The following is a 23,831-nucleotide window of genomic DNA, read 5'->3' on the forward strand; positions in this document are numbered from 1 at the left end:
AACACACAGCCAAGATAACAAAGTAGTGGTTTCGGGAAAACTCTGTCAATGTCCTTGAGTCGCTTCAGCCAGACCCAGAGTGGAAGCCAACTGAACATCTATGGAGAAATCTGAAAATGGCTGTGCACTGACCCTCCCCATCCAAGTTGATGAAGCTTGAGAGGTTCTGCAAAGAAGAATGGGAAAAACTGCCTGAAAATGGATGTGCCTAGTTTGTAGCATACAGAAAGGCTTGAGGCTGTAATTGCTGTCAAAGTACTTCGATAAAGTACTGAGCAACGACTGAATGCTTCTATGCATTAGCATTCATATTACACATTTCAGCCCACTTTTTTATCGTCATTATGGGGTTTTGTGTGTAGATTTTAAAATGAAAAATGAATGTAACTGTTTTTGAATAAGGCTGTAAGCATGGCAAAATGTGTGACATGATGCACTGCATATCCTTGTGTACAATATACCCTACATACAGAAAGTATGCTGACAAGATGGTGGCTCAGTGGTTTGCACAGCAAAAGACACCTGAGGTTAAACACTGGCCAAGACCCTTTCAATGTGAAGTTTACATGTTGTCCCTATGCTTGCACAGATTTCCTTGAGGATTTGTGATCTCTCCCATCATTAAAAAAAACATGCCGTATAAAGGTGTCCTTGACCGTAGAGGTGGCATTGGTCCCTGGGTCCTGCATGTTTCCCACAGCTAATTCTGAGGATGTGTTAAATACAGAGAGTGAATTTCCCTGTGGGGATTAATAAAGGATAAGTTAATTTATACAGTACAAAGGTTGACTGACCCCATTATTTGCTAGAATAAGAGTTTCTTTTCTTTTCTTTTCTTTTTTAATTAGCAAGGCATGAAGGCCTTTTGAATCATAGATATGGTTAGTGAGCTAATTGCACTCAATCAAGACTGTTCCTCATTTCAGAGGTAGTAGATTGAACTGCTGTGACTTTTTCTCTTCTGCAGACCCACCCACACTCAGCTATATATGTATTGTATACCGTGCCAGTTCCTCAATGTTCCTGCCATATGGATGTTTTATGCCATACACATGATTGAATTTATTTCCTGTTTTTCTGGATGGCAAAAGCAACGACACCGTCCTCTGTGTAGGGCAGGGGAGATGGATAAGCTTTGTCATGAAAGAAAACTAGAGCAAATTTATGAATTTGTTTGTCTTTAAATCTTTATATATTTCACTTATTTTCATGTAACATAATTATAATAAAATAGAAAGTGAACGTAATGTGTGAGAAAAATACTAAAGTAGTTACTTACATGAATCAATCATATTGATATATAAGACATATTGAGCCACTGACCACCGAAAGGATATGAAAGCAATTAAAATGGTTATTAAAATTGGAAAATCTTCATATAAATGTCAGTTCATTTCCATTTCAATATTTTAGTAAGCTATAAAAATATGAAATAGAAAGCTTTCATTCTTTTTCCCTTCCTGACTTTAGCCAAGATCAGCCTATAACTGTGTTGAGTGATGGCAGATAGCGAGTATGGATTCAGGACATTAACAGCTCCTCTCACAGAGTGCTGTGGTGATGTAACCTACTTGCAGTGAAGAGGGCCTTAGAGAGAAAAAGCTCAGACAGCCTGTTTAGGTGGAGAGAATCCTGTGAAATGTTTGTGAGTCACTTTGCTATGTTTGACAGCAACAGTTGTGCAAAATAGCTCAGAGTGAAGTCTTGCACTTGTGTCTCTACAGAGCAGCCAGAGCATTTGGAGAATACCTGTCCAATACCAATCCAGAGAACCGCAACGGAGCAGGTAGGTGGCACACTTAGTAGTCCTACAACAATACTATATCAGTATTAGAGCAATATAGTATTTAGTCGGAAATATCAGTTTCTCCGGCTTCACACGTATTTCCTACTCCCAAAAATACCTTAAAATATTTCTGTGTGAAATATTGGCCTGTGACATGTCGGATAATCAGTTATTAAAATATTTTAAAAATGCTGATGTTTATGTAATAAACGCTCAGCTTCAGGGTGCAGTCACACCACAACAGCAATGTTTCACAGGTTATCCCCAAAACCATAAGTATTTGATCACCCTAAAATCAGCTGCAGCGAACTATACTGTCACCTGGTAAGTGCTGAAAAATTGGAATTGGAAATTGGGCAAGTGTAAGGCTCTGAACAATTTTGACAGGGGCCAACCTGTGAGAGCAGGGTGACTGGTTCAGAAAATCAGCACGTATTGTGGGTGGTTCCCAGAATGCAGTGGTTAAAGCTTACCAGAAGTGGCTGCAGACCATGTGGACAAGTTCAAGGCATCAGTGTTCCTTGATGGCAGTGGCTTCTTGAAGGACATGTATGGTATGGCATAAGGAACTTGACAGAGAACTGACTCCAGATTGCTCTATCCTGCTGCTCGATTCCGTTGTGAATCCTGATACTACAGGACACCATCCAAGGTCTTCTAAAGTCCATACCTCAACAATTCTAAGCAGGATATCTTAATGTTGCAGATTACTGATATATCTGCAAGTTCTTCCCCCCTGCTGTTGGCAAGTGCTGTTCATAGAGGATTATCATATTGTAGGGTTTTTACTTTAACATGTAAAGCACTGTAAGATGACACTGATTATGAAAAAACAAAACTGAATTGGTAATGTAATTGAGGATTTATATTTTCAGTAGTAATTTATATTTGTTAGCATGCTCTTTTTAGTGCAAATATGTGGAATACATAAAGTAGCAGAAAACATGACAATTGAGATGGGGCTGAAGTTAGGTGCAAAGTGGCCTGCAGATACGCAGCATCTGTGGGCAGGCTAAAACAGGATTGTGTGCTTGCCAATTGGGAAGGGTCTGGAAGGGTATCAAGCGAGCTATCAGATGCACTGAGACCAGCTTACCTACTGGGATTGTGGTTGAGCCTAACTTAGTAACCTACTCAGTCTAATACTATGCTCAGTTTAATTATATCCTGGAAAAGCTGTTGTGACTAACTAGCACTTCCCTTTCCCCTACCTTTGCAATATCGCTTTTCTGTGTATGATTTCAACTTTATAAAAGGGAATCTTACAAATCTGTTTGCTTTCCACTCAGTTTTTCTTCAGTATAACTTAGTAAGTAAAGTACAGTAAAATTTTATTTATAAAGCACCTTTCAAGATAAAAATCAAAAAGTGCTTCACAGAAGCTAAAACCTAAAAATAAAAATCAACCAAAAGCAAGTTTAAAAAGATGAGTCTTTAGCTGTTTTTTAAAAGCGACCACGGAGTCCACAGATCTCAGGCTCAAAGGGAGAGAGTTCCCCAATCTGGGGGCCACAGTTACAAAAGCTTTGTTGCCTTTTGTTTTCAGCCTCATGTGTAGGATAACCAGCAAGCCCTAGTCACATTACCTCAGGGACCTGCTGGTAATGTATGGATGTAAAAGTTCACTTATACAGGGAGTGCAGAATTATTAGGCAAGTTGTATTTTTGAGGAATAATTTTATTATTGAACAACAACCATGTTCTCAATGAACCCAAAAAACACATTAATATCAAAGCTGAATGTTTTTGGAAGTAGTTTTTAGTTTGTTTTTAGTTTTAGCTATTTTAGGGGGATATCTGTGTGTGCAGGTGACTATTACTGTGCATAATTATTAGGCAACTTAACAAAAAACAAATATATACCCATTTCAATTATTTATTTTTACCAGTGAAACCAATATAACATCTCCACATTCACAAATATACATTTCTGACATTCAAAAACAAAACAAAAACAAATCAGCGACCAATATAGCCACCTTTCTTTGCAAGGACACTCAAAAGCCTGCCATCCATGGATTCTGTCAGTGTTTTGATCTGTTCACCATCAACATTGCGTGCAGCAGCAACCACAGCCTCCCAGACACTGTTCAGAGAGGTGTACTGTTTTCCCTCCTTGTAAATCTCACATTTGATGATGGACCACAGGTTCTCAATGGGGTTCCGATCAGGTGAACAAGGTGGCCATGTCATTAGTTTTTCTTCTTTTATACCCTTTCTTGCCAGCCATGCTGTGGAGTACTTGGACGCGTGTGATGGAGCATTGTCCTGCATGAAAATCATGTTTTTCTTGAAGGATGCAGACTTCTTCCTGTACCACTGCTTGAAGAAGGTGTCTTCCAGAAACTGGCAGTAGGACTGGGAGTTGAGCTTGACTTCATCCTCAACCCGAAAAGGCCCCACAAGCTCATCTTTGATGATACCAGCCCAAACCAGTACTCCACCTCCACCTTGCTTGCGTCTGAGTCAGACTGGAGCTCTCTGCCCTTTACCAATCCAGCCACGGGCCCATCCATCTGGCCCATGAAGACTCACTCTCATTTCATCAGTCCATAAAACCTTAGAAAAATCAGTCTTGAGATATTTCTTGGCCCAGTCTTGACGTTTCAGCTTGTGTGTCTTGTTCAGTGGTGGTCGTCTTTCAGCCTTTCTTACCTTGGCCATGTCTCTGAGTATTGCACACCTTGTGCTTTTGGGCACTCCAGTGATGTTGCAGCTCTGAAATATGGCCAAACTGGTGGCAAGTGGCATCTTGGCAGCTGCACGCTTGACTTTTCTCAGTTCATGGGCAGTTATTTTGCGCCTTGGTTTTTCCACACGTTTCTTGCGACCCTGTTGACTATTTTGAATGAAACGCTTGATTGTTCGATGATCACGCTTCAGAAGCTTTGCAATTTTGAGACTGCTGCATCCCTCTGCAAGATATCTCACTATTTTTGACTTTTCTGAGCCTGTCAAGTCCTTCTTTTGACCCATTTTGCCAAAGGGAAGGACGTTGCCTAATAATTATGCACACCTGATATAGGGTGTTGATGTCATTAGACCACACCCCTTCTCATTACAGCGATGCACATCACCTAATATGCTTAATTGGTAGTAGGCTTTCGAGCCTATACAGCTTGGAGTAAGACAACATGCATGAAGAGGATGATGTGGACAAAATACTCATTTGCCTAATAATTCTGCACTATATATGTTGGCGTTTGTCTATGCAGAGCCCTGAAAGTCAAGGTCAAAACCTTAAAGTGGATTCTGAATTTATCGGGGAGCCAGTGCAGCTGAATCAGCAGGGGTGTGACATGGGAGTACTTGGAGGACTTGGTCAGAAGCTTTGCAGCAGCGTTCTGAACAACTTGCAGATGCTCCAAAGAGGCTTTACATAAACAACTAAGCAAAAAATTACAATAATCCAGACGAGATGAAACAAATGCATGAATGACAATTTCTAATTTGGAGCGCGATACAATGGGACTCAGCTTAGCAGTGTTTCTCAAGTGATAAAAACAGGAGCGAACCAGAGATTTTACATGGGCATCCAAAGTCAGACCTGAGTCAATAGTAACACCAAGGTTCCTGATAGACGGTTTGGCAAATGTAGCAAGTGGACCCAAGTTTTCCATAACACTAGGTACAAAATGTTTAGGAGCACAAACAAGGACTTCAGTCTTCTCCTCATTTAGTTGAAGAAAGTTTACAGCCATCCAACCTCTAATGGAGTCTATGCACTTATGCAAAATCTGTAGCTTGGAAACATCATGGGGCTTAAAGGAGATATATAACTGAATATCATCTGCATAGCAGTGATACGAAATGTCCTTAAAAGTGCTCAATAAGTGTTGAAGAGGAAGTAAATACAGCAAGAACAATAAAGGCCCCAAAACTGAACCTTGTGGCACACCATAGGCAAGAAAAGTAGAAGAGGAACTGTACTTAAAGGTAGCCGCAGAAAAGGATCGTTCATGCAAATAGGATTCAAACCAGGCCAAAGCAGCCCCTGATATACCCGCCCAGTGTCTCAGCCTATCTAGCAGAATATGATGGTCCACAGTATCAAAGGCGGAGGTCAGGTCCAACATCAACAGAACGGAGCATTCTCCTGCATCACATCTCATCAAAATGTCGTTGGAGACTCTAAGAAGTGTAGTTTCAGTAGAGTGAGCTCTACGAAAGCCAGATTGGAATTTATCCAGAATGCTGTATTCTAGAACAGCTATAAGCTTTTCTAAAATCTTAGCAATGAACGGTAATTTTGAAATCGGTCTGTAGCTACTAAGAAGAGAAGCATCAAGCTTAGGTTTTTTTAACAGTGGGTGAATGACAGCATTCTTACAATAAACAGGGACCTGACCAGAAACCAGTGAGGTATTGATAATTGTGAGCACACAGGGACCAATAGACCAAAAAGACATTTTTAAATAAAAATCCAGGTAAAATATCCAGAGAGCAGGAGGACGCTTTCATCGAATTAACTAACTTGAACAGCTCTGGTAAGGACACAGGTAAAAATCTTCCTAAAATTACAGGCCTAGCTTGAGTTGGAGCAGATAAGAGAGACACAGAAGGAGAGATATTGTTCCTCACGTTACTGACATTTTCAACGAAGAAAGAAAGAAATTTTTCACAATCTTCATTTGATGAATTTGGGACAGCAGGTGGAGCAGGAGTAACAATATCACTAATGGTGTTGAATAGTACCATAGATAGAAGGTTACCTCTGCTCTTAGACACTAAGTCTGAGAAATACGCAGCCCTCGCATCTCGAAGTGAAGTGTTAAAAGGGACTAAAAGGTCCTTTAAATGAAGGAGATGGACATGCAAACGTGCACAGCAAATCCAGCATGTCCAAATTAACACTGTCGGATTTGATTTCAACACTATTAAAGTGTCTATATGGGTCCACACCAGAGAGTGTTAATTTAACTCTTTTTGGAGAGTTGGTACGTTAACTCTGATTTAGTGTTAAACACCAAATCTGTCTGGAGTTGATAATTTAACACTTGGTGTTAAGAGTTTATATATTAACTCTCAAAGAGTATTTTAGTTTAACTACGTAAGAGTTATCTTCTAATTCATTCTTAAAAGCGGGAATTTTACTGTTCTGAACTTCTAGAAATTTCTTTTGGAAATAAACATTTACTAAAAAGATGCAATGGTTTTTTAAAAACATTTATTCTGAACTGTGCACCACAATTTCAAAACATTTTCTGAAAGATGTAACAGTATACATGTTCTCACTTTCATTAGAACTTTGTTTATCAAAAGGTCTGACATGGTAAATGCAAATAACAGCATTCTCATCACTTATTTCTTCAATACAATATGCATGTCCTTCATTCATCCCTTTGTGGAACTTCAACGCACTTCTGCTCTCCCCCATATTCCATCTTCACAAGCATATCCTGTGCGGAGATTGAATAAAAATTAGTTGACACTAATTAATGGCACAAATAATCCAGTAAACAATTGCAGCACAGTTAAAAAAAAAAAAAAAAAAGGAATCCTCTTTGAGCCATTACTTGTGGAAAGTATTTTCCCAAAAGACAAAGACACAGGCAGCAGGTAATACTGAACTAAATGTAAAACCTCAACCTTTTTAATTTTTACCTAAACCGTGTGCACAAAACTCTGGAGGGATCTATGCTAACGTAGAACCCAGTCAGGACGTCTGCTACTGCTGTTTGCTCTTTTTTTTTTTATGGGCGATCGTTTTCAGGCTTCAAGTAGCACCATTATACCAACATTTCACATTCTAGACATTGTTTTAGATGTATTTGACCAAAGATTTGACTGAAAATTCACATGCAAGCTTTTTTTCAAGGCTGTGGCATTTGCCCGCAAACAATACCTTTCAGCTAGCTAAAACAGAATATTATGCTATCACCGAGCAACATGGCTAATGCCTTTCACACAGCTTTGTCTCAACTCCAAAGAGCCACAGAAGTAAAAGCTCATAATAATTGAAACAATCTTTGAAAAAATGACTTACCAAGCATGGCAAACAACTCAAATATGTAGAGCAAAATGTTCTGAAACGGCTTCACTTCAGCTTTGATTGGAGCCGTGCTGGGGGCGGAGTCTGTGAATTTACTCTGTTGGTGTCATAGCCCCTGTAGGAGTTCAGAGTTAAGAGGTCAAGAGTTAATGTTTCCATTGTAACACCTCCAGATTTGACAGAGAAACACTCATTTTTAACACTCGATTTTAACTACTATCATTTTACACCTCAGAGTTACATTAAAAGAATGTGACTCTGCTTAGAGTAAAATGAACTCTACTTTTGCAAGAAGACTATTAACACCAAAACATTTAACACTTTTGAATTTGCTGTGTGTTTTCCTCCATAAACGCTCAACCTTACAGCGGCAACGCTTTGAGAGGCGAATGGTGTCATTTATCCAGGGAGACGACTTTGAAACCGGAGCTAGTCTTGTTTAGACAGGACAAACATTGTCTAAAATAGAAAGACAATGATTATTAAAAATATTTGTTAAAAAAATGAACATCGTTATAAGGAGATAAAACTAAATTAAAGGCATCGGAAAATTATCACTATACCCATACTTATTTATCCACAGGACACACAAAATGAAAAACTAGCAAGTCCCATCAGATTACACTTGCTTTCAAGCCTGCAGCATTGCAACCATTTATACAGTGAGAAGAACTATTCATCCTTCATGATCCTACAGGACAACTGGGCTTCTTGGACTGTACCGGCTCATCCATTTCTGAATCTTTCATCTTTCCGCTATTTGTTTTTTTTCCATCACTATGCCACCTCTCTATTTTCCTCATGTGCTCACAAAAGCTTTGCAGCTAGTAAATGTTTACCACTCTGCTGCCAGAGCTACAAATCCCAAAGAGACACAAGCAAGCTCCCTGTTAACTCTATTTACATAGAAAGCATTTATCTGATGTCCGTTTATGAAAGCTATATAGAAAACAGACAGCATGATTTATCTCTCACTTGCTATGTTTTCTTGTTAATTTTGCTTCATCCCCTTTCTCTTTATCCCCAGATCATCTACTGTCTGAAACTTTCTCTGGCCAGGACTCTCCAGACGTCAGTCACTTGCATAACAACAATCTGCCACCACAGAGCCGTTGTTTATCCATAGCTAAACCCGCCCAGTCCAGCCAGTCTAATCCCAGCACTAACCCACAGTCTCAATCTCAAGTCAACACTCTCCAGGCTCAAGCATCACTTGGCCCCTCCAAACGGCGACTCTCTGCCGAACGCAGTCTTTCCATAGAGGACCCACCTGCTGCCAGGGGTTCACAGGGGCCTGTTCCTGTGAAGCCAGCCAGGGTGTACACAATCACCAGGGAAGGCGGGATGACCCTCGGGGGCCGTGGCAGTGAGGAGAGCCTGGAGTTGGAGGTGCTGAAGGGCTCCCGGGAGCAGCCTCTCTCACAGAGCACTTCTGCTGCCAGTCATGGCCTATCCTGCACCAGCCAACCAACCGCCTCAGCTGCCCGTGGCAGCCATCACCGTAGCAGCCATCACCGCAGTAACCAACATCATGCCCAGCAGCATCACGGAGGCCCAACGTCATCATCGCAGCCGCTGCAGAGCTCAGGTAGCGCTGGCAACATTCGTGATTGGGGAATGAGGAGAGGTGGGTCGCGGGATGACTACACCCCAGACTGCGTTGCCTGCATTCGGGCTCCATGCCAAAGTCAGCGCTCCCTGGACCTAGATACCTCACCCCGAGATGGAGGGAAGCAACGCAAAAAACTGGAGAGAATGTACAGCGAGGACAGAGCATCTACAGATGACAGGGGTATAAAACTAAATGTGAAGGTTTAAACGAATAAACAAACTGAGCCTAAATTTAAACACGTTCTCACCATGTTTTTATTCACCTCCACTGCTATTTGTAAGGCCTGTGTTTGAATGTAATGCTCACTGACACACACCTTCCTTTTCTTATTTGTGTTTGCAGAGGACAATCCTAACAGCTGGTTCCCCAAAGAGAATATGTTCAGCTTTCAGACAGCCACCACCACCATGCAGGCGTGAGTATGGCATGGAAATCCACCTTCACTCCCACTCTGTGCATCACAGCATCTCGCTGCCATGTTGGCAGGATACGGCCCCAGTCTTTTCCTTCCAAGAGACAAATGTAACATTCTAATACAAAGTCTTAATGAGCTTTCACACCTTTATGCTCGTTGGTTTTATTAATATAGGAAGCCACTTTGACATTTTTTTTAGAAATAAGCAGTTGCCCATAGAAAAACTGGATGTTTTAGATCTGTACTGGTAGAAGCACAGTTTAGTAATTTTAACAACATGGTCCAACAAGTGTCCCAGTAAACAATGATACCAGCTGAATGGAACGCACCTGTTTCCAGTGTTGTGCATAGTACTTGTTCCTCTAAATTGAGCAGCCAAGAGTCTTTGAAATCAACACATTTAGAAAGCTGGAAATGTGTTGGTCTAGATCGTGTACGTGCCTTAACCAAGACACACATACACGCAGACACACAACTCCGTTCCAGTCTTGCTGACAGGTTAATTATCACCCTGACCTTATAATTATGACTCTCAAACAGACAAAGCGCACCCACCATGATCTTTTTTTCCCTTCTTCTCTCCCACACTCCCTCTTTGCTATCCATATGTCTCACCTTCCTTTCCCCATCTGTTTCCGACTGCCTGTGTCCGTATTAGAGTCAAACTGATATATGGGTCTGACTCTCGCTTTTGATTTAAATGGCAGGCTGAATGATGGATATATCACAGTTTAATTGACTACACATTATTGACTACACATTAAACTAAGTGTTTGGTTATAGCCAGTCCTTGAGAACCAACTGGTGAGATATTTTGGTACACTTTAGATGTACATACATGTACATATTTCATCAGTCATCATCTCCTCTTCCTCACTTCTTTCAATGTGCATGTCATATTTGAATCCCAGTCCCTGCTCACTTATTTATAGGTAGGATTCTTCCATTTTGTCTCTCCTGAAAATGAGAACTGGAACATAAATCTCACTCCAAAATTTGGGTATGTGGAGTATTTGGCTGGCCCTATTGCTAACTTCTCTTTCATTTTTGTCTCCTCTTCTTCCTCTCCACACCGTGTGGCGGCCTTCCAAACCACGACTGTAGAATATCGTGAGTAAATCTTTCAAACGCCCCCACTGTTCTTCCTTGTTGCTTTTTCTTTTTTTCTTGCTATGCCAGTTAGGTAACTCGCATTGAACTCTGTTCCTCATGTGGCTTTGTGCTAGTCAGTCTACTGTGTCCTTATTCCCCCAACCTCGATGTCTGCTGGATGGGATGTCAATATGTGGATGTAAGATTAAAGGCAAGGAAGGTTTGGTAGGAATGAAAAGTAGGTCATGCCAAGCATTATTTAAATAGCAACAATTCTTTGTTGAAATGAACTCCTTTGATATATTTCTGATAAAGACAGTGTAGCAGTGGTGACTTGACTACCAAAGTTACGTCTGAAAACTAAAACCATGAACTCAAAGCTGTTTTCTTGTGCATAAGTCTATAGATAAATCTTAGTAATGCTGTTTAACCCTCTGAGGTCTGAGTCGTACAGCAACCCTAAAAGGTCAAATGCATAGCAACTTAAGAAAACAATGGCAAATAGAAAAAAGCTGAATAAAACACATAAGAAAAAGGAAAAACACAACATAAGCTCACAAAAAAATAGCTCACAAAACACAGCGGAGGCTTTTTTGGGGAGACAATACTATAGAAAACTTGCAGAGATAAGTTAGCTATAGCTAACTAGCTATAAGCAGTGAACAGCTAATAGCAGACGTGTTTTTACAGTGTTTTATAAATCATGTGATTAAATCACACGTCACCTGCCTCTTTTGTCCCTCACAACACCAATGAAACCTTTGTTTCATTCTTGTAATGTCTCAGTGCAGTCCTTTGCACATTTTGCTTCCTGTCCCTTCCATAGCTATACTGTCACATTCATATCTCCACGAAAACACTTTGGTTGTTTTATAAGATTTTATTTTTTTTTACTCTATGAAACTACACCTGCCTCCTGCTAAAAGATAGTGTAAACTGTATTTTAGCAGGCTGTCAGCTTTTAAATATTGTGATGATGGTTTCAGAGTAAGAACCAGATTATAATGTGTGGTTTCAAAGAGGTTAAGGTGAGAACAGTTCGGTGACCCAGCTTGAGGCTTCAAAAATGGGAATTCAAAAACAAGAAGGGTTGGTGGCAACATCCAGCTAGTCTAAGTGTGGGCATTTGATTTTCCCAAGGGGTCACAATTAGGATCTACTTGTAACATCTACTATTACCATTAGTGGTTTATAAAGGGATAACATTTCCAATAAAATTACTATTGAGCAGATTTGGACTGAATATATCCGTAGCAGTCCCAGTTTCTCATTTCTCTTTGGGAAAATTATTTTCCTGGCCCCAGCAATCTATGGTCACATCACTATGTTCTGCAAAAACAGTTGTCTAGTCAGTATCTAACACCATTACTTACATACAGGGGATGTGACTGTGAATCACTTATCTTTAAAGGAATTTAAAGGAATTTAATAAAGGGACATGAGCGTTTTCATACATTATGTGTTTGAACAAGCAGTAATCTAAACTGCAATGTGACCAATCAACGACCAGGTGATAATTTTAGTCTTTTTTTTTAATAAGGTTGATCACACATGTGATATCCGTTCTTGCTGGTGTCAAAAGTAGACTGTATGGCTTTACTGTAAAGAAAGATAAACAAGAGTCTCTAAGGCTTTTTGGTTGCTAATGATTCCATCTATTAAGGTAAACTGGGAACTCCTATTAAACTTAGATTACTGGACTTGGTTGATCAAATTCTGGAAACAACATTTTTCCCAAGTTTCTTGGTAAACTTTTAAGGTGACCATGCATCATGTGAGACATGATGAAATTCTAGATCATACACTTTTTCAAATGTTTGCTAACTCTCATTTGCAACTACCAATCTAGCTGTCAGCAGACATAAAGCCGCCCCCAGTACTGCTTAAGTTTCAATACTTTAATATCTTCAGATCTTTAGTATTATAACTTATCTTCTCATATTTAACTCTCTAAGGTCTAAGTCACCATCATCAGCAAATAACCCAAACCTTAACTCAGAATATGTAGGTCACTTTTGCTTTTAGTGTTTTCACCTTTGATGGCTTAGACTTCACAGGCTTAAGCTTATGTAAACCACTGTTTGAAACTATAAAACCGCATGTGCCTACTGCCAAAGACAGTGAAAAATCTGTTTTTCTTCTTCTCTCTCTGCTGGCTGCTTGATAAATTTGGCAGAAAATTTAAAGGATTGCTTTATCGCACAATAGAGGAAGTAGGCTGTCAGCTTTTAAATATACTTGTGATAGCAGATGGTGGAAGGAGGGACAGGCTGAAGGAAACATCTCTTCCAACCTGTTTGTTTTTGCAGTGAGAAGGAACAAAACGTGAGTGAATTCACGAGGGGAAAAAATTCTGCAATAGCAATGCAGAGAGCTTTTGGATAATAATCAGACTCCAGTGAATTCAGCCTCATGTTTTGTCATCCCAGGGCTCATCAGCTGCCTGCCTGTCTGTCTGTCCGTTGGTGAAAACCAGACCGTAGGACCGGACTTTGTTTTTGACATACGCTGTCACAGATGATTCTCATTATGTCTGACGCCCTGTCAGAACCATTACTGTCCCTACTGGGAAAGGCACCTCGGTGTAGGCATACTGTTACACACTTGGCAGAATGGTTAATAATGTGTTGCAAAAATTGTGGTGCAGAAATATTTCTCAGTACATCAAAATGTGAAACAGAGGATGTCACATCTCAGCACTGGTCTGATAATCCATTTCTGAAGTTTAACTGGGTTCTCTTTCAACCTCCTACAAGTAAGGGAACACAATGAGTTTCTGTGCTATCAGGAAATAGCTAGTCTTTCCTAGAGGCTTTTCATAAAGATGAGATAAATTGGTCAGAAGACAGCCAGGGCAACAAGTTCTAAAAGTCTTGATTAGGCCTGACCTTTTGAGACCTACACAAAATAATACGACCCCACCAACCAAGAAAAAAACCAATACATCCCATAATGGCTGTTGAAGCTGCACAAAAAAGAATTTAACATTCATATTTAAATGAATATAAAGTCGTCTTTTGTTCCCTCAGTGTCTTTTCCTACATTGTGGTTGTAGTTTGTGAGTGTGTGTGCGTGAGTGTACATGCAATTATCCTCAATGTCCTCTGCCTTTGGTGGATTAGATGTCCCTGTGCTGCTAACTTTAACTACTCACCAAAGCTAACTAAACTCTCACTAACCCTACTGGACTTCAAACCTCTCACCTTTGACACCTTTAGTGTCTTCCCATACCACCCTAACTAAACTTTATGCCCGAACCCAACTAGACCCTATGGGCTTTTTAGTTTCCTTTTGTTACTGTGTGGCATTTTAGTTAGTTTTGTTTATAACAAACATCAACTTAAAAGCTGCATTAATTTCTAAGCTCACCAGATATAGCAAGTAATAGTAGAGCTTTTTAGCCCTTGGGTCAGATTGGGTTCAGACAAAAAAATCCTTGGTTGCTGTCAGGCGAAGCTAAAACGAAAACCTATATTTCCAAACAAAACAACTTAATGCTTTGACGTCCCGGCAGGGCTTTCCGAGGCATTGCTGAGAGAAAGAGACGGAAAAGAGAGCAGGAGGCAGCCACCATGATGGAGAGGTACCGTGCCCTGTCCTGTCCTGTGTGGTGCTGTTATAGTTACCCTATTACCCAACAAAGAAAACAACTTCTTGAACAGAAATGCCTTTTATCCGATTTTAAAATAATTTTTTTCGTAGTCTTTTCAACCTCGTTTCTATTTATATTTCAAGTGTTGTAGACCAGGGGCCGGCAACCCTGGGCACTCATGCTGGCACGCGAAGGGTTAACTGATGGCACAACATGCACAGAGAAGGTGCATTAAAAACTAAATATCTATTACCAGTGCATATCACAAATTAGCTTGCATAGACACATCAGTTGCGCCATTTCTTAATCATTGCATCTTAGCTAACAACCCCACCCACCGAGTTCAACTTGTAATTGGCTAAAAATCACTTAGCCTACCGGCGAGAGGGATGTTGCTAACTAATCAGTCCTGTGAAATATGGCCTTGAAGCAAGCGAAAAAAATATAATTTTATGATCTTGTATTCGCCAAATCGTCTTTTAAGACGGGGGTTTTGTTCAACAGAAAGATAGTGCTGTATGTGCTCTTTTCCTTGAGAGTGTTATTTGCCAAGTATGATCTCCAGATAAGAGAACTGGCAAAATACAAAGCAGGGGGGGATCACATTAACATGTATATCCCTGTAATAACAAGCATGTCTTATTGGCCCAGTTTATTTTTTCTTATCATTGTTATGAGGAGAGCATAAATAGCATTTGCATTTTCTGTTGTATAGTTTCTTTGCTGTTCTTGTTATGGATAAAAAGTGTTTTTTGAGTAACTGTTGCTATGCAGAGTTATTAAATTTATCGTTAATACAATGGTTATTATGGCACATTGACTTCACTGGACATGACCTGAACTATGGTGCATGCATTCTGTGATAGCAGAACTTCATTGAGAAGTTTTTGGTATGACCACACAATTTTCATTTACCAGCTGTCCTAATTGCACAACTTGTAAGTCCATTCACTTCCTCACGATGAAATGAACATTTTTCTTTTGTTTTTCAACAAACTGGAGGACAACTACTCTCTATTGCACAGTCACATTTACCAAGGAACATGATCAGACTTCTATGGCGTGACCTAAAAAAACTCTGAAAAAAGTTCAGAGTTGCAAGAGAAGATGACCTTGATGTGAGGTCAGCCACGTAAAAAGAAAATTAAAATATCTCCTAGTAATGATGAACATCTAATCATGCTTTCTGTATTAATGTTCCTGTTACTCTAATCTAGACCATCTGAATCTTGATAGGGTGATGTTTCACCATAGACTATGTCTAACCAGCGCACAGTAAACCCAGCACTCAAGTGTTTTTCCTGTTACCATATTCTGCTCTGACTGTTTGCTAGTGAACATTCACTTTGTGTATTTTGACTCTCTGCATGAGGAACTCACCGTGCCTTCCAATCCCTACCTACGGGGCAATCACATGGCTCGTAAAAGCATTCTCCGGCGCACATGTGTGTGTGTGTGTGTGTGTGTGTGTGTCGTGAATCGTGGAGGCTGTGGGTGGCAGGTTTAATAAATGTTCCTCACTGAACACTGAAGTGTAAAAACGGGTCTGTCAATATACTGCTGCAGCTCTGCACTCTGTGGCTAGCAGTCAAAGCCAATGAATTGATCAATATTTGGCAACGGGCCTCACATCCACCAAGGCTGAGACATTCCATATGCTGTATGAGCTTGTGTGTGTGTGTGTGTGTGTGTGTGTGTGTGTGTGTGTGTGTGTGCGCGCGTGCGTGCGTGCGTGCGTGCGTGCGTGTGTGTGTGCGTGCGTGCATACCGAGCTGTGTCACATAGAGTGCAATGCTTTTAATAGAAAGGTACATCTCAGTTAGTTTCAAAAATTAAATTATTCATGGTTTAATGAGGATAATTTTGCAAAGTGTTTTGTAAGGTCACAGAAGGAAAGCGAAGGTTAGGGGCGATTTATTTGCAGAAATATGAATTCACACATACATATACTGGCAGGAATTTGACTTTATTATCTTGGTGTGCAGGTGGTAGATTTAAAAAGCTAGTTGTCACACAGTATGAAAATACAACTCTGACTGACGGATGGGTCCCCCTCTACTCTGAGTCATCTCTCTATTTTAGGCGCTGCCTTCACCATTCCTGCAATCAACACTGACATGTCAGGGGTGTTTTTGGATTGCCTCCAACTGTGCTCTGGATTCAAATATCTTTAAATGGTGCATGTAGGGATGTGAGCTTTGCATTTTGCTTTTGCACGTTTCTTTTTGCTATTTAGCCATGATGAAACTAGAAAATTATGTTGGTAGTTTTTTGCTATGTTACCCCTGCATCAGATTGATGACCTGTCCGGGGTGCACCCAGTGTTGTGCAGTGCCACCAAAAACAGATACTATATGGGGCAGACAACCTTTAATAGAGGTGGGGCTTATTATAAATAATTAGCTATAGGGTTGCGACCCATTCTCATCAGTTTCCGTGAACCTTATCACAGTACCATGTGCCTCAACTACATAGAGCAGAAGAGTCCACACACTGATTTACCCGTTCATCCTATTTTTGATGTGATTTTTTCAGAAAGCTAGATAGGCAACCTTAGCTACCCAACAGCGAGGAAGACAAAATAGACACACAAAACAAAATAGAATCTATGGCTTAACCTCTAGGAAGTAGAAGCAAACCAATGCCACAAACAAAACCACAAAGTTATCCTTTGAGAATATGGTTAAGTTTAGGCTGTTGCCTAAACTTAACCATATTCTCAAAAGATAACTTTGTGGTTTTGTAAGCATAAAGGCCTTTAAACACTGAGCACATTGCAGAAAATTAAAAAGATTCACAATAATTAAGACATGATTGAAAAATTTATTCTCACAAAATGCACTACAAAAAAAATTAATAAATAAATAAATATATATATATATACATATATATATATATATATATATATATATATATATATATATATACACACACACACAAATACTGGTGGCCACCAATGCTCACCCTCAACCTGGTATAAATATGAAAATCCTAAGTGACTTCCTTCTTGAGTTATGCCATTCATAAGATTTTCACAAAACTTGACCTCTAAGCTTGATCTTGAGGTGGAGGTGACTGTGATTTGAACTCCTCCAAGATTTTTAGTAGATGCACTTATGGTGTCAGTTTGAACCCTCTATGTCACATTGTTGGAGTCAAAAATGGAGTCAACATCAAGTGATTATGAGAATGTTGTAATGTTTCTAAACAAGTGAAGGAAGAAACAGAGATTCTGGGTTCATTCAGTTCTCACGAGAACAAAGCAGCAGGGAGAATTTCATGGAATCCGGAAAACTTTTGTACATATTTCAGGATGTCAGTGGGACAGTTTGATCCCATCTGATTTTCATTGAATTTATCTCAATTTTTTATTTATTTTCATAAAAAAGACTTTTATATACCTTTATACTATACTTAGCATGCATGTGTTAGGACTATAGGAGGAAGTCAGAGTAACCAGAGGGAATCCACATAAGCACGAAGAAGAATAGACATGAGTCTAAGCCCCAAGAAGCTCAGCTGCATATCTGCAGTGGATAAGACGTGCAAAAACAATACAATCTATATTGTACTAAAATGAAGCAGACTTGCAAAAGTCTGCTTCATTTTAATAAAATAACTTTTCTTTACCATTTTATCATGTATCCAAAGAAAACTGTGATGATTTTTCTAAACTGTGAAAAATAAACAACAAACTGCAGACTTTGTTTACTGTTTTGAGCTTTTGAGTTCGGACATCTGCCATGAACTGGAATGGTTCACCTCAAACACCAGCTCACTGTCAGTGAAGTATGTAGTACACAAATGTAATTGTGATTATTAACCATGGTGAACTGATGAAGCTTTTGGACATTTGTAATTTTCAATGGTAGCTTGAAAGTTGGGGAGTGGCTGCAGCTCAGAGGGTAGAGCAGGTCTCTACTAATTGGAAGGTTGGTGGTTTGATCCCTGGATGCAAGATACTGAACCCCAAGTAGATCTCTGATGCATCCATTGGAGTGTGAATGTTGGATAGAAAACACTGAAATAAGGGGAAAAGTGCTTGTGTGAACGAGACATGTTATATAAAGCACTTTGGCTGCTCGGGTAGAGTAGAAAGGCCCTATATAAAGAGCCAATCCTTTTACGTTATAAAATATACTGTTAAAACCCTGGTCCTCTATTCCCGATTAACATCCACTTTTTTGTTGTTGGGGATTTTTTTTAAATGATTTTCTATTTGAGTGGCTAAAACAGGTGACAATTCTATGAAATGTTTTGATGTTAAGCACCCCACTTCCTAACCCTAGATGAATTTCAGTCCATATGCACAAAACACCCACTGGATATTTAGATGTGATCACTGGTAATTTATCAGTAGCCTGACCCTAATCAAGATGCCCCATCATCTTCTGCTCTGTTCTTCTCTATGTATGTTTTTAAGTTTGAAGCATTTTCTCTCTTATTTTTTTTATATTCTTAATATGCTTCGTCTTCTTCTTTTTTTCTCTAAATTGATAGAAATTTTCGCAAGCACCTTCGGATGGTGGGCAGTCGCAGGATGAAGGCCCAGAGTGAGTCTTTGCATTTGTTTCTGTTGGCATGTGTGTGCATTGTCAAAACACTACCATGCATTCATGCTCTCGAGTGTGTACCATGACATCACAGTGGATGTTCATTTGATGTTTTTCATGCTTTATGCACGTAGCATCAGTAGTGTGGACGTGTGTATATATTTTGTTAGAGTATACTAAACATTATTCCTTAAACTGCTAGTTGATGGTAATTTTATCACTATGCGGTGTTTAGACGGTCTTTGTATTTGTTCATTGTTGTGAGACTTGTACCATTTGTATGATATTGATTGTGCACTATATTGAACTGAAAGGCAATTTCTGTTTAACAAGACAGAATCCCAGCTAGTTTACGTGTGGTGTTTGTTTAGCTGTGCAGTTCTGAGTATGTGCTATTTTTGAAATATCTGATATGTTTTTTTTTTCTTTTTTAATGTGTAAAGTATTTCCTCTGAATATATTCACATTGTTATTTGACATTAAGGGAAAAAAGCGTCCTTGGTTTGAACTCCCACCAGGCTAATCTCAAGACTCTGATGATGAGATTTTATACATTTTTATTACAAATGGTTTAAATATTTACAAAATACAAACATAAAGCAAAACAAAACAAAATACAGCTGTAATGCTTTAATAATTTAAAGATACTTGTGTTTTGGGTATGTTCATAGAAAATCTGTGAAATAAATGCTAAAAAACAGTTAATAATCATTTTGTATCTGATGAAGGTCAGTTGCACTGAAACAGCACGATTCAGTGAAATGGTGTTAAGTAAGAAAGTGTGTGGTGGAGGTTATATTTCTTTTTAACCCTTTTCTACCTTCTACACACCTATCAGGTGTGCAGAGAGTCTGAACTACTTAAAAATACTGATAAAAGAAATCAATATGTATTAAATTGTATATAACGATATCTATAAATTAAAAGTGCATTACTGCAATTTCGTTTAAACAACTTTTTTAATTTTAATGACTTTTTTATCTTGGAATCATTAAGACAACAGAAAAACTGAAAAATGATCAACCATTTGCTAATACAATGTAAACTCTTACTGTTCTGTTAATATGAAGCAACATGACCTGATATCCAACCGGGACAATGGAATTGACTGATTCACAAGCTAGGTCAATAAGACAGAGCTCTTGATTACTGGGTTTGATTATCCTTTGGAGACTGTATATATGTGTGCGTGTGAGTCATTCTCTGCCTCCCCCCAACTTCATCAGCCTTCGTCGATCGTCGAGCCAAGAGCTTCAGCCGCTCGTGGAGTGACCCCACCCCCGTCAAGCCTGAGTCACTGCATGAATCCAGAGACAGTGAGTCCATGCTCTCTTAGTTATTCACAAGCAAACACACGGTATACAATATATACCTTAGGCCTTTCTTAAACTTGGCTTCTTACACATGTATGTATAAACACCTACAGGTAAGCACACAGACAACTGCACTCAAGCATAATAAGGCTGCACACACATTAAAACAAGAACAAACACTGATTGACAGGTGCCCTGTCACGCAAACATGCTGTCTCTTTTTATTTTATATTGCCATTTTTAAAGTATGCTTTATTCTGCGTACCACTACTCAACTGTTACCATCCATCCGCACAGCTCTACTCATCCTGCGGCCTGTCGTCCATCTGCCTGTTGTTTTGTGTTGTATCTGTCTGTATCTGGCTGGGCAGATAAGGAGCCTGTTATTGTGTCCTTTTGTGTCGTGTGCCGTTTGTTTTTAACTCCTCCATTTCTCCCCTCTGTGCTGGGAAAAGAAAATAACAGGTGCAGCGTTTTCAAATGGAGCACCCCGCTCTACTAATCTTGTTTGTGTATTATCCTTTCATCTCGCCCTTTGTTCCCATGTGTGAACCAGGTGGCGAGCTTCAGACCTCCTCAGGGACGCTGGATGAAGGGCTGGACGAGGATGCCGACTGGGAGGAGGAGAGGGAAATGGAAAGAGTGGCCTGCGACGGAGAAGACTTTATCCCTCCCAAAATCATGGTGAAGTTCCTGGCAATTAAATTAACATATAGATTAATGAAGTTTGAATATATGTGCAATCAAAGTCTATCTGCATGCTTTTCTTCTCTCCATAGCTGATATCTTCCAAGGTCCCAAAGGCTGAATATGTTCCCAACATAATTCGTAGGGACGACCCCTCCATCATCCCCATCCTTTATGTGAGTATCTGCTAGTGAGTTTCCACTACATATAGATTTTGATTGACTGGTAGATTTTTTATTTGGTGTTGTTTCTTGATGAGATGCCACAGGAGCTGATGGATAAGTGTTAAGATTGACTTTTTTTTAATCTTGTCCCTGGCATGTTGTTGGGTTTTTAAAGCAAGCCAGCCAACATAAATTTGGCTGAAATACAAATGGTTGGAGCCTTTAAATAAGTGTTTTAACTTCTCTGTGCAATCTGTGCTGAGAGTGGTCTGTTTAGTAAAACCATCTCATCTTTTTCGAATACGCTGCATGCAACAGTGACATCTGTTAGTACCATTAGATGAAGTCAGGTGACAACATTACTAGAATTCTGTGGGTACCTTGAAAATCTGTATTAAATTTCATACAAATCCATTTGTGGATAAAACTGACATTTTAGTCAATTTAGAAACTTTAATGACTTTTTTAAAACTTCCAGTAGCTTCTAGTTTGAAAGTTAAAAGCAAAGATCAAATGGAAGCTCAGTAAATGATTCGTTCAGTCAAGTGCTCAGAGTTCATTTTTGTTCGAGTGTAGAAAAGCACCGTCAATCATCCACTTGAAGTGACATGTCTCCTCAGCAAAATACAGACTCATCACAGCCTGGCTTTGAGGTTCTGCTAAGTGGCACCATGTTGTTTGTCTGCTCAGATGAAAATATAAAGGCACTCCTTTGCTGTGTACCAGCTGGCATTTTCCAGTAAAGAGAATTATACGACGGAAAGTGCAGCGTTCTTTCAAGTACTGCCAAAATACAAATGTCTTCTTTTTTTTGGTTCTAAATGACAGTTCATTATAGAACCATGGTTTCCCGACCTTTCTAGCAACACTAAAGAGTCCATTTGGTTTTCTGTTTTTTGCTGAAACATCTCGGTGACTGCTGGTCAGGTTGCTGTGGAATTTTCCATGAAAATTTATGTTCCTATCTCGGTAAATTTCAATATGTTGGCTTTTCCTTTTTTAGCAGTATCAAGTCATTTTATTTTGTCCACTGTTCTGGTTTATTAACTTATTTATTACGTTATCCATATGCCCCAAACAACTAGAGCTAATTAGCAAATATTCATATGCTACCACACTAAAATAAGACCATGAATTCTCCTGACTAAACCATTAGATTTATTTCATTTGTTTGTTTGTTAAATTCTATTAGAGAGAGATTAGTTGAGTTTTAATTTTAAGATAGGTACTGTGTTAAATATTGATATGAGTTAGCATTTAGCCTATCCTCAAACTACATGACAGTTAACTAAAAGAAATCAAGTAAGACAGTGAGACATGCATTGCTCTTGTAGTGCAGTGTCAACCTTACAAAAATATTTCCAGTTGTATCAAAATCTTTAGGAAATTGGCTCCTCAGCTGCCTTACTCTTTGACTTCAGGAAACCCTTTTCTGATGAGTTCATGGCAGAGGTGTGGACTCGAGTCACATGACTTGGACTCGAGTCAGACTCGAGTCATTAATTTTATGACTTTAGACTTGACTTGAAAAAATGTTCTAAGACTTGTGACTTGACTTGGACTTTTACACCAATGACCTGGGACTTGAATTGGACTTGAACCGGTTTACTTGAAAAGACTTGATATTTTACCCCAAATATAAAATTTAACATGCATATTATATAGAGATTGAAAATGTGACGTCATTCACGGGTAGAACCGCAAAGGATTCTGGGAACTCGTGGCAAGAGGTACTAGCGCACGCAGGCTTTCAATTGAAATCAGTTATACAGCGATAAAAAGAAACACAAAAATGGCAAGAAGCTGTTGTATTATTAACTGCAATAGCCGGTCGCATGACAGCCACGGGAAGCCGACGGGTAAAGAGATCGGTTGTTATCGGATTACGTCGTTGAAGAGAAATTGTTCGAGCCATGTTTCCGAAGTAACAAAGAGGCGACTGGATTGCAGCCATTCAAAGATCAAAAATAACGTCCCAGAACACTCCAGCTCACAGGTTAGTCTGCTCAAGCATTTACACGAAGGTCAGTCTGCTGTTGTAGTTAATACGTCATTTTCATAACATAATTGGTGATATAGGTTACAAGCAAGTCTGGCGCTGAACAGAAATTGTCGCGCTATGCTCCTTTGTTTATTGTGCATAAATAGTGAATTGTCCTGACATAATATTGCGTTTCGCTTCTGTTATTACCATGGTACATTGACAAAAACATACTTTTATTCACAGGGTAAAACAGTTGTTTTGTATCACTAATTGCCCAGTACGATTACAGCATACAATATTATTGTCACTGCTACATTTCTGTGATGCTACCAGAAATTATTTCCACTGCTAATTAATTACCATTGAGCTCAAAGGTCCTATTAATAAACGGTTAACGAATGTGTATTTATGAAGACGATTTGTGAGACTGGTAAACTTATGATATGTACGATGGTCTTTCGTTCTACACGGTGCATTTCAAGGTCCTGCACCCATCCGTCGGTAAACTGTACCTGGGCTTGTTGCAGTGACCGGAAGTTACTAAACTTCACGAGTGTATGCACTCACTCCAAGAACCGTATGATTATAAATATGCATATAAATATGCTAGGATGAGATAGCTGACTTCATCTAACTAGCAA

The 23,831-nt window shown here is 39.4% G+C and overlaps 1 protein-coding gene across 1 annotated transcript in view; it reads left to right on the forward strand.

Annotated features, from left to right (window-relative positions):
* Positions 1-23,831, forward strand: part of LOC147316962 (NMDA receptor synaptonuclear signaling and neuronal migration factor-like) — a 74,450-nt gene that overhangs the window by 19,195 nt on the left and 31,424 nt on the right. The window contains exons 2-8 of the mRNA XM_086313496.1: positions 1,725-1,786; positions 8,806-9,570; positions 9,733-9,805; positions 18,990-19,042; positions 20,269-20,358; positions 20,912-21,039; positions 21,135-21,218. Of these exons, the coding sequence (XP_086169622.1) occupies positions 1,725-1,786; positions 8,806-9,570; positions 9,733-9,805; positions 18,990-19,042; positions 20,269-20,358; positions 20,912-21,039; positions 21,135-21,218 (1,255 nt within the window). The remainder of the gene's footprint in view (positions 1-1,724; positions 1,787-8,805; positions 9,571-9,732; positions 9,806-18,989; positions 19,043-20,268; positions 20,359-20,911; positions 21,040-21,134; positions 21,219-23,831) is intronic.

The sequence above is a fragment of the Aulonocara sp. 'chitande type north' Nkhata Bay genome, linkage group LG12 (assembly GCF_057382095.1).
Source record: "Aulonocara sp. 'chitande type north' Nkhata Bay isolate Kocher_YH1m ecotype deep benthic linkage group LG12, A_spYH_male_GT1.1, whole genome shotgun sequence".
Lineage (NCBI taxonomy): Eukaryota > Metazoa > Chordata > Actinopteri > Cichliformes > Cichlidae > Aulonocara > Aulonocara sp. 'chitande type north' Nkhata Bay.